Source organism: Mus caroli, unplaced genomic scaffold (genome assembly GCF_978045245.1).
Source record: "Mus caroli unplaced genomic scaffold, Mus_caroli_1 scaffold_12, whole genome shotgun sequence".
NCBI classification, from domain to species: domain Eukaryota; kingdom Metazoa; phylum Chordata; class Mammalia; order Rodentia; family Muridae; genus Mus; species Mus caroli.
This window is the reverse complement of record NW_028227267.1, coordinates 99,738,315-99,750,017: the sequence shown is the minus strand read 5'-3', so window position 1 is coordinate 99,750,017 and position 11,703 is coordinate 99,738,315. Positions and strand designations below refer to the sequence as shown.

Sequence of the window (11,703 nt, the reverse complement as noted above, 5' to 3'; positions counted from 1 at the left end):
TCTCTTCCGTATGTTCACCGAGCCTTCAAGAGTGAACTGTTAACTCTTTGCACTTGACCCAGATATTAGAGTCTTGTCATTTTTTCCTTTTGATTTGTCTAGGGAGTCACTATTGAATAGAGATTCTGAGTACTTGATAGTTATTTCACCTTTTAGCTGTTGGCTTCTATCTGCAACAGTAAATTACCTGTTAATGAGCCAGAGTAATGGGTGAAGCCCTAATCTTCAAGCTCTTAGAAGAAATACTACACATTCATAACTTGAACTGACATAGAGATAGAAACACACCGTAACTCACGGCAACAAAGCTGAATCTGTAGGTGAAAAGCGGGAGGTAGAAACTGGCCAGGCAGCGTAGGGTAGGAGACCCTAAAAGGAAAGGCTTTCCTTGGCTTAAAACCTGAGAATGTACTTCACCCTCTGCAGAAGGGAGTGCCATCTTCCTCCCTAATGACCATGCCTGCCTGGGATCTTAGAGCAGCACTGATGACTGACTGATGGCCGAGCCAATGGGCTCCTCCATTCCCCACGCTCAGGTTTTTGCTTTAAATCCACAAAAGCCTCTAGACGAGCAGTTCCTGTTATCCCAGAATCTCCTCTGCTACACAAGAACGCCACCTCTTTTAAGCTCCCACCGATGAGTCTGTAGTGAAACCCCTTGCCTACGAATTGCATTCTTTTGATTTACATACAAGAACCTGGAGGCCTCTGACTTTGGAAACAGAAGCTGTCCAGAAAGCCTTCAGAGTCGGAGTCACCCCATTCTACCCATGTCACTTTGATTTCCCAATTACTGATTGAAAGAGGTTCTGGATCACCTGTACCTCAGCGTTGTCTTTTATCTTGTAAATCTATTTCACAACTTGATAAACTCCTGGGAAATCATGTGACTTGTGGCTCTGCCAGCACTACCTGACTCTCCAGTACTTTCATTTCATTCCCTAACATTCTCTACAAAGAAAGAAAATGCTTTTTCTTTAATGTTTTTTTTTTTTTAACTCATTCACTTTACATCCTGCTCACTGTCTCCATCCCAGGCAATCCCTCTTCCAGTCCTTCCTGTCCCCTTCTCTTCTGAGCGGGTGGGGGCCCCCTGAGTACCTCTGCCCCCAATCTCTTCCAGGCTAGACACTTTGTCTTCCACTGAGGCCGCACAAGGCAGCCCAGCTAGAAGAACACATTTCAGGTACAGACAACAGCTTTGGGGATAGCCCCCGGATGCTCTTTAACACAGTAGAATCTTATTTTAGAAGTCAAATTCCTTGAGCATGCCCCACACCTCCCTTGCTGCAAACCAAAGTCTATGATTTAAAATGACAAACTCAGAACAAAAATCTCAGCTTGTCACCTCAAGGCAGCTGGGAAATTCTACTTTTTCCATGGTAATTGAATACGGTATAGATTAGTGTTGCCTGAGTTTAGCCAGTAGATAGTAGTAATGTAAAGGTTCTTCACACCACATCCTGGAGACATTGAGGTCAGAGAGGCAACACTGTAGGGCTGGTACGGTACTGTTACAGTTAAACCAGAGGCAGTGGAAGATGATTCCTTCCTCCTGTGAGGACAAGCCTGTCTCTTCGGGGTTGGCGGAACAGTGCAGTGTGCGATCGATCGTCCAGTCATCTGGGCTTGCTTTTGCTTTGTGGGCTTTATACTTTCAAACAATAAAAAGTAAATTCTTGGACAAATAAGATCAAAGATACAAAATGCAAGCCCTGGTTTTTATTCTTGAGTTTTTTGTTTGTTTGTTTGTTTATGTTTTTTATTAGACTGAACACAACAACACAGACTGGTAACATTTGGTGCACAGATACCGGTCTAAAGGCCATGATCTGAAGAGTGCTGGAAAGCCTCCAGTGCATCCTGAGTGAGAACATAATTCCAGGTCTCTTTACCTTGCTAAGCCCTGACATCTGGGCCAGCAGATATGTAGATGAGGCTTCTTAAGACACGGTAGTGTACTGACGTCTCAAGAAGCAGCCAGCAATTAGGTGGAAATTAATAATTGGCACGTTTCTATATTAAAAGACTTTTCCATTATTATGCTAGTGTTAGATAGGAAAACAAAATGAGTTCAACTAATCAAAATACAGGAGCTTGATAGCCTGTCTAATGCCCCTAAAAGCAACATAGCAAGCTAACAAAGGCCCTGACAAACTTCTGTCCTTTCCAGGACGTGTGCTCTCTCTGATGATGGTGGGAGAGAAACCAGAGGACATGCACAGGAAGTCAGAAGGACACTTCACCTTGCCATGTCTGGAGCCAGAAGCTTCCATGGCCTGTACTAAAGAACTGCTGAAGCAATGTGTACTGTGCCAGCTCAAAGTCTCAGCGATTACCCAGGAATGGATGGCCTTGTACATCAGGCAAATTCAAGGATGGCAGTTTGTGTTCTTTTAGTCCCAGTGGACACCGTATATGCACTCCATGTGCCTTCCTGTGCCTACATAGGTGCCCCCAATCTACATACTCCTGGTAGATGAATCACTTTAGAGGCAAGGACATAAATCTAGAGATGTTAAGTTGCTTCTATCACAACAGCCAGTTAGCCAAAAATTTTTCTGTATTTGCCATGGCTAGAAACACTATTCCAGTAACGGAGTCCAAACAAGGCTTTAAAACCTTGTGAATAGAAAATAGTTAGACCTGGAACCCAAGGCGGTAATAACTATAAAAACAGCAATTCTTTAGATGACCCCCTCCACCCAAAAACCCTTAAACTACAAAACAGCACTACTGTAACAGAAAAAGTATCCCTAGAAAAGTGTTAACCTTGGGATCAAAGGATCTCCATAGCTGAGATTGATTAATTCTCAAATAAATAAAGATTTCAACCCATTCACTTTGGCCAGTACAATTATGGTTTCTGCTTCTCTGCAAGAGTCTTGAAATGTCCATATACTGCACTTCCAACAGTGAGCCCCAGGGAGGGAAGGTGAATAAAGACACCACTGTAGACACAGCCCTGGAAGAACATGGATGCTGCTGTCTGGAGAGCAGCAGAGTGCAAGTTGTCACAAGTCGGTAAATGTCGTATGTCTGGTAGGTAACGGGGTTTCTTTGTATGTTATTTTGACAAAGGGGGGTTTCATAGGTAGAAACCAATACTCAAAGTTATAAAACAGGTAGAACTCTCTGTGTATAATCACTGTATCAAAAATTTTCAAGAAATTCAACAGAAAATCTTTGGTTGACAAATACGGTTTGAAGGGGCCATAAAATTTTTTTATGGCCAAAGCAAGAGTCTTGTTTCCTTTGGGCCCAAAAATAGATGTTTCATTTCCCAGGTAAATAGGTTCTCCACTGTAAAGAAATATTTTCGTATAGTTTGTTTCTATCTTCTTGAATTCTGTTCCAAATTCAGCCAATTTCTTATATGTCCTTAAGACAAAATTCGAACAGTCGTAGGACTCGAACCACGTCTGGGCCCCTTTTCCTGGGCTGGCCCGGACCGTCCATGTCTCATAATAAATCCCAGTTTCATTGTCCTGCTTCACCCACTCGGCCACTTTGTTAAATGTGTTTCCTAGTTAAGAAGAAAAATAAATAAATAAATAAACTGTTTATAAAATGTTCCAATGCAATTAAGACCAGGATGGATGAATAAGAAATACTTTTAAAACTTCAAAGCCCACAACAGGAATGCAAGCCTACCCACGTTTTCTTCCATTCTTAAGGCCTTTGAACTGCAAATACAAGACACAATGGGGGTAGACAGAGGACTCCTAAAATTCTACTAAGTATTTAAGCTAAGGTCAGAGCTATACCGAGAGTGCCAGTATAGGTATACCGAAGCTATCCTCTGTTCACATCCTCGATTCAAAAGCAAAGGAGAAAAGAGAAGCAAGACCCAGAAGTGAGGAAAGAGGAAAGACAAAGACAGTGTAAGAACAAGGGAAAGGGCAGATGGATGCTTGGTGGGAACGAAGGGCTGCTGAGGGAGCCGCAGCCCTGTCGCAGCTAAGCGACATGCATCCTCTCTCACACACCTGAATACCAGCTACCCCCTTCCCCCTGTATTCTGTTTGCTGGGCTACTACTGATAACACACCACACAAATCTCTCTAACCTGTCAATCAAACTGGCCACTGTTTGTGCTGGCTTCAGACTCCTTGGCGGCTAAGGCTTCTCCTACCACCTCGAATCAGATCAGAAGAATCTCTTCAAATACTCAAGAGAATGCTGTTTTTTCTGCCCAGGGACGCTCTTATCGGGGCTTTTAGAGATACAACAGATCTCGGCCCCTGAATCTCACTACCAGCAAACCCTTCTTGGGTTCCACCAGATTGAGTTCATGAAATAAAGAACTCATCTGTCGAGCGATCCCACTGGATTCCTTTACTACAATTAGGGCCATAAAACTGCAGTGGTAGAAAATCTGCTTTAGCATTGGAGGCCTGGCTCTGTGGAAGTCACCTGGAAAAGCTGGACTCCCAAACACTGTGTCCTAACATTCAGACAAGGCCTGGGGAAAGGGTGACTCACAGGCAAGATGACGAATGAACTTACAAGCTTCATATTCTAGAAATTAAAGCAGTTTACAGTAAAAGAATGATCAGTGTTAGAATTATCAGCTTAAAGGAGAAGAAGAAAAGAGGTTGTGAACTGGGTTGGGATGTAAGATAGAAGCCACTGGCTTTACTGAGTGTTGCTGAAAGAGATGAGCTTTCATGGTTGGGATATGTGGGTCACGTGAATTAGAAAGTAGAAGGAAGATCAGAAAAGTGGTGACCGTGTTAAAAGATGGCAGGCTATTGGGCTGGAGAGATGGCTCAGTGGTTAAGAGCACTGACTGCTCTTCCAGGGGTCCCGAGTTCAATTCCCAGCAACCACACGGTGGCTCACAACCATCTGGAATGGGATCTGATGCCCTCTTCTGGTGTGTCTGAAGGCAGTCACAGCATACTCATACACATAAAATAAAATAAAATATATACTCATATATATAAAATAAAATCTGGAAAAAAAAAAGACTGCAGTTCCATTGTGGCCTGTTGCATCCAGCTCTGTGACTGTGAGAGTGTCTTGCCAAATGGTTGGGCAGCAATCACCTGTATCAATTCCTTATCTGTTAAAGCCTAAGGGAAGTCTTAGCCCCCCCCCCCCCACTGAATTTTGAGTTAACATATCTTAAAGTGTTGTGTAAAAACTAAGAAATAGCCAGATCTCCAGCCCCGGGATAATTAGCATCACAAAGAGTGCTTCCGTTCCAGCACTCCGCTTTGGTGGACAACCAACTTGTATTAAGTAAGGTTCACACATAGTATGAGCTGGCCCTGAATTACCCAGAAGAGGCAATGGGCCAGGAAGGTCAATGTGATCCACAGTCGCATAATAAGCTACTGATGAGAGTTCTGATGGCAAAAGAATCTGCAACATAGAATGCCAGGAAGGCATTAGCTGCATTACCAACTTCCCAATACAAAACAGCAGAAATGTCCTGAAGTTCTTAAGAGAACTGCCCGCAAGGCTCTCCTACAAGACCAGAATCCCACTTATTGTCTGGATAGCTTTAACCTGTATCTTAGTTTCCCCATCTGCAAAATGGGGAGAACTGTAATGATTCTCTCAGGAGATGCTGGTAAGTGATTGAAGTGGAGTGCTCAGAAGAAAGACAGGCCCAGAAGCAGCAAATCCTTAGCATTTCTCCCCATAAAAATAAGTTATAACCACAATTCTTTTCAGACACAGTTAAGAGGCCTCCCTAGTAGGGCATTTTATGGATCCCCTAACTGCTATCTATTTGGATTCCAATTTAGCTATACACAGCATCTGTTTCACTCATGTTTATCATGGACAGAGCAGATGAGCCTCGCAATTCCTAGCAAGGTTCTACATCAGGATCCAGTCAGCTCCGTGTGGAATGGAAGCAGAAGTACAGACTATAAATGATCACCAGGAGGCAGAACATGGATGGCTGCGGTCTCAGTGAAGGAATGGAATCTTCCACTTGCTCACTGGTACCGTCATCAAACCCTACTTACCTGATATGGTTGCAACAAGTGACAGCGTCCCGTTTTCCTTCCAGTGTTTATCATCGATTCCTTCAAAAAAGCAGGCTGCCCCTTGGTTACACCAGAAGGGAGCGCTCATGTCAGGCCGGAGGTGGGGAAATGTACAGTTGCCCAGCTGGAAAAGTTCATACCACTCAATTGTGTAGTTCTTGCCTGTCAGCGTGCTCCTGAAGCCCACGGCGTCATGCATAAGTTTCTGTGTAGGGATAACACATATGAAATCGTCTGCGAGGTAACCGGAGGCCCAGGTCACCCACGGGAGAGAGTTTGGTGCCCCACAAATGCTCACCATGCACAACCACCGCTCAAAGGGGCTATACTTCTGTGTCACTATCCTGGTGGTAACACCATGGCCCCTCAAGCTGCAGGCATCCAGCACTTTTGTGCTGGCAACTAGAGCTCATTTCAGCACGCATGTGAGCTGTGTAAGGACACTTGAAATCCTCTCGAAGCTAAGGAATATGGTAGGCATGAAAAGCCTTTGGGACTGTTCCAGAGTGTGCCTGCTTCTCGGGGTGACTCACTGAGCGGGGAAGGGTCCTACAGCAGAACTTGGAGATCAAGAAGTGATTCCTGCCTGTCGTGACCTTCTTCTCATTCCTAGAAGCTGAGTACGCAAGGAGGGTTGAGATTGTAACTCTTCCTGAGAACACATGGACTGTCCAAGCCAACAAAAAGTCTGTATTCACAGGCCAGAGGGCTAACTTGGGAAACTTGTCCAGGTGTGTAGCCATGAGCCTTACCAACCTTGGCTTTACATACACACACACACACACACACACACACACACACACACACACGGTTCATACATTTAGACACTTTCCCAGAATTCTTCACCATGATAGACTGAGTCTTTGCTCTTGTCTCAGCCAGTGTTGGGGTCTACATGCTGAGCTTTTAGGTCAGAAAGGTGCCTTGGTGCCTCTCACAAGGCATCAGCTGTGCTAAGGTCTGGGTGCCCACTGCAAGACTCTTCACAGCAAAATAGATGAAGGGCAGGGCACATGCTCCTCATGGCAGCCTTTGCTTGTGTTTGAGACAGCGGTATCCTGTACCCCAGCTTGACTCTGGAATGGTGATTCTCTTGCTAGGACCTTCCAAGTCCCAAGATTACAGTTGCACAGCTCCATGCAGATCCAGTGGTAACTAACTCTTCCTGACTCCCAACATAAAGGTGCTAAGAACTGTATCACAGGCTGCAGAGATGGCTGAATGGGTAAAGGTGCTTGTTATGCAAGCATGAAGACCTCAGTTCAAATCCCCAGCACGTCGTACCTAAAAGCCGGTCATTTCCACTTGTGTCTGTCATCCCAGTGTTGAGGGCAGGAGTTGTCTCACTGGCCAACCAGTTTAGACAAAAATGTTTGCTTCAGGTTCAGTGAGGGACCCTGTCCTAAGGGAATGATATGAATAGTGATGATATCCAGCAGCCTCCAGCCACTTGGTGCTTGTGAACAGGTGCACACACACACATAACCCGCACATACAAAGTTATCAATTAATATGACCTAGTAACCATTTGACTACTCATTTAAGTCAAAGTAATAGCTGAATTACTTAAGTCAAGCTACAAGACCAAGATGCATTCTTACAAAGTGTCCCAGGAGGTCTCCATATTTAAATTCCCAAATCGGGGCTTGTAGTCGTAAGACCTCGATGATGTCATTGTCCTTCATCACTGGGATGGGCGAGCCAGTAGGGCAGAAAGTATACTTAGCTTGACAGTAGGGATCTGTCTTCGGACGGAAAGAGAATCGCCTGGTGAGAAAGAGAACCATCCTCAGAATTGCTCTTCTAACAATCTTAACACGGGGACAAAACCTGATCTAACTTACAGCTATATACCAGTTGTCAGGTGGGAACGTCAAGTCGGGGCCTCTTTAGAGTCAAAAGATCAGTCAGCCTCCGTCTCCTGGTATTAGATAAAATACTTTGAGATTTACAATCTCTTTCTTGTTTTATTGTGTATTTAAGGTTTTTTTTTCTTGTGAATATTTTCATGAAAACCAACCTCAACCCTAAACTTTTTTTTTCATATATATTTAGAAGAACCAGTTCACGAACAGAAGACATGAATATTTAAGTTTGGCAACAGCTGGTTCTCACCAGAAATGCGAGGGCTACTATCATTTCCTGTTTTCTGTCTAGAGTATGTGAGCATGAAGATTCTGAGTTAACTTCCCTAAGACCGCACAGAGGATGAGCAGATGGGACCCGATTTGGCCCGAAGCCTTCAGAACTAAGAACTCCTGAGAGGAACAAGCATCAATGCCATGAAGCCCCTCCCCACCTTAATTCTGTTATGCAAAACATTTGCTTTCAAAAGCTGCAGCTCTTTCCACTTCACTATGCCCACGCCAACCACCACCCCACCCACCCCTGCCCCCCGCAACCCCGAAGCCCGAGCGCTTCTTGTTTCGCAATTCCCCACAGGCTGTCAAAACTTAGCTAAATCAAAGACTGCGATCACCTCCTCAGGTCCGGAGCCCTACCTACTCTCCAGGTTGAAGTGGACCAACAAGGTGATCCTGACTGGCGCAGGGAGGAAATTCCCCGGGTCAAGTCAGCTAAATTCCCCATTTAGCTCAGTAAGGACACAGGGGAGCAAGCAGCCTTCCTGTAAATTATCCCCAAACGTTATGCAATGGCAGCTAACGATAAGGCATGAAATAAATGCAGTGTTTAAAACAGTTTAACCTGCTCTCCAAGTCAGTAGCACCAAAAAGTCACTCCGTGCAGTGATGTCACTCTCCATTCCTCCCAGGACTCTGAACTGCCCTGAACCGGTGAGGATCCCCGAGTCGCCAACTATTTAGGAACAGTGTCGCCCGCCCTGTGCCCTGCGTCCCCGAGCGCGTTAAGGTATCGGATCCGCCCCTCCAAGTCCCCTCCCCGCCCCGCTCCGTCTCGCTCACTTGTAGGGCACCGGCCAGCGTTGCCCAGACGTCGGGGACGCGCCCAGAGTCGTCGCCAGCCCGAGCAGCGCCAGCGCGAGCGCCGGGCGCCAGTGCGCTCCACATGGCCCCCCGCGCAGCATCCGCGGCTCCCTGAGATCCCGGAGGCTCCGGGGCCCCGGCGTCCGCCTTGCGTGCGCGCCGCCGCGAGGCGCCAGCCAAGCGCCAGCGCCGGCTTGGCCGTGTGACCTCCGGGCGCGTGACGCCTCCCCTGTCCTGGCCGGGGCGGAGCGCCTCTGCTCCACCGCGCGTGCGCTGGACGCTAAAAAGCGCTGTCCTCCCGGAAGGGTGAGACTGGTACTGCAAAGCTCACTCCAGCCTGGTGGATGTGTGCTACGCCTCTTGCGCAAAGGTGCTTTCTGCCCTCCCCGCAGCCACCACCAGCCGAACCATAACAACAATAAAACACTTGTGAACTTTCTTGACCCACATGGCTCAGGCCAGTCTCCAACACAAATCTTCTCCTTGGAGACACTGGGTGCTCAGCGGAATTAAAAAATGAGGACATTACAGGAAATGATTGCCCTCTCCTAGCCTGAGAATGTTGCAAAGATCACCAATAACAATATGCTTTCTGTGCTGCCATCGGCATCACCAGACTTGGTCTGCCCTGCTCCGGTTCTGCCCTCTGCCACACTTAGTATTATCCGTGACTTTTCAAAGCTTAAGACCGACCAATAGAGCTAGGTTTAATCCATTTATCCTCCGGTCCTCCTTGTCCAGTTAGTGTAAGATTGCTAAGAGCATCACGGAATCGGGCTGTTCAGGCCACTGCACTGAGTGATGGCAACCAAGATCACGCACGTACGCTGGAGATGAGACTGGAACAGGCAGTATTTTGGAGATCTCCTAGCAAACCCACTATGTGTATGCACACAGGAGCTGCATGAGGTCTGAAGTACAAAGCGAACACGGGATCCTTTTTGCTTGCCAACTCTGAAGCTCAAGAAGAGATAGAAATGTCATATCCAGAAACCCTTTATCAAAAGTTTTGGACCTATCTGGGTTGTAGTGTGAGGCTGATATTCTCAGAGATTCTTCTGCCAAAGGTTCTAGCTGTTTCATCCTTGCTGATGTATCTTCCAAAAGAAAAAAAAAATTAAGTCTGTAAATTTTAGGAGACAAAGTTTCTCAGTGAATGAAAAAGGTGTCCTAGCAGGTGTATGACTGGCTTTATCTTTTTGACTGCAGGATGATAACTAGCCAAGCAAACGTGTTAAGGTCAAGCTCATCTTTGCTTTCTTATTTATAACTCTGTGAACTAAATGAATCACTATTCTGAGAAGGGTTTCCAGGTCGCTAAAGGTTCTGTCAATCGCGGCATGCTTTGCTTTGGACACACCAATTTTCTAACCACATTTTAATGAAAGAGCAATGATATTTTAACTAGGTTTGTAGGCCTTAGATATACTCACCTGCTTTATAGGTGCTTAACTGCCCTAAACAAATACATCAACTGAATTATAGCCTCTAATTTCAGATTTTTCTTAACAGTTTTTCTTGCCTATCACAGCATAATGTCAAAGATGCTACAATAGGTCAAAGGTGAGTTTAAAGGTTCAATTTAGGGTTGAATTTAGTAAAGTTAGAAATTGTAATAGTCACTCATGAGGAGAATCGATGGGGGCATCTGTTTTATTTTTTTAATTATTTATTTATGTATGTAGTATGTATGTATGTATGTATTATTTATGTAGCTGTCTTCAGACACACCAGAAGAGGGCATCAGATCCTATTCCAGATGGTTGTGAGCCACTGTGTGGTTGCTGGGAATTGAACTTAGGACCCCTGGAAAAGCAGTCAATGCCTTTCACCACTGAGCCATCTCTCCAGCCCCGGGGGTGGGGGTGGGGAGGGGGGCATCTGTTTAATGTATGACACACATGTATGATATGTAAACCCCTAATTCAAAATCAAGAAATTTATCATTTGCAATCTTTGACCATTTGCATTGATTCTTTTAGAGTAGTCTTTAAGCTTGAACTGATTTACTGGGTATGAGTTTTTATTTTGATTTTGAACAGTTATGAGTCTTTCTCAAGAAAACCAGCTTCATAACAAACATTTCTGTCTTTCTTACATGATTTGATAAAACATGTTGTCTGGACATGGAGGAACATCTGAAATCCCAGCACTCAGGAGGCTGAGGCAGGGAGATCTACAGTTTAAGACAGTCTGGTCTATAGAGCAATACCTTGTCTCAGAACAAAACCTAAAAAACTGCAACAAAGACACCAATAAAAGTCCTTTGCTCTGACTCTGACTGAGCTCCTGCGCTGTGCTTCAGCAGGCCACACTAAAATGGAATTGCTTGTGCTATCTGTGTGTAAACAAAGTGATTTAAAATGTTTATGTGTATGGGTGTTTTGCCTGCATGTATGTCTATACATCATGTGCATGTAGGTACATGATGTACTCAGAAGCCAGAAGAAGTCATGAGATCCCCACAGAACCCCTCTGTGAGGTGAGGGCTAGGAATTGAACCTGAGTCCTCTGTAAGAGCATCCGGTGCTCTCAGCCACTGAATCTAAACAAATTATAAAGAAACGAAGAAACCCTCTAAGTTGGAGATTTATAGCAACCAATCAAAAAAGAGGCTTAAAGTCAGTCGATGTACTACAACAGTCTTTGGCGGTGGTTAATCTTCAGGGCCAACTTGACTACACTAAAAATTACCACAGAAAACACACTTCTGAGTGCATCTTTGAGAGTGTGTCCAGAAGGTTGGACTGAAG

General features: G+C 45.2%; 1 protein-coding gene across 2 annotated transcripts; it reads right to left on the bottom strand.

The window, feature by feature from the left end:
• Positions 1-1,693: 1,693 nt before the first annotated feature.
• Positions 1,694-9,139, bottom strand: Cln5 (CLN5 lysosomal BMP synthase). Of its 2 annotated transcripts, none has more exons than XM_021181670.2 (4): positions 8,930-9,139; positions 7,607-7,772; positions 5,985-6,210; positions 1,694-3,526 (listed from the first exon to the last, which is right to left on the bottom strand). In XM_021181670.2, the coding sequence occupies exons 1-4, from the start codon at positions 9,049-9,051 to the stop codon at positions 3,015-3,017; spliced, it is 1,026 nt and encodes a 341-aa protein (XP_021037329.1). In that variant the 5' UTR covers positions 9,052-9,139; the 3' UTR covers positions 1,694-3,014. The 2 variants fall into 2 exon arrangements, with proteins under 2 accessions (XP_021037329.1, XP_021037330.1); XM_021181671.1 differs by lacking the exon at positions 8,930-9,139 and adding an exon at positions 8,712-8,851.
• Between the last annotated feature and the right edge of the window lie 2,564 nt (positions 9,140-11,703).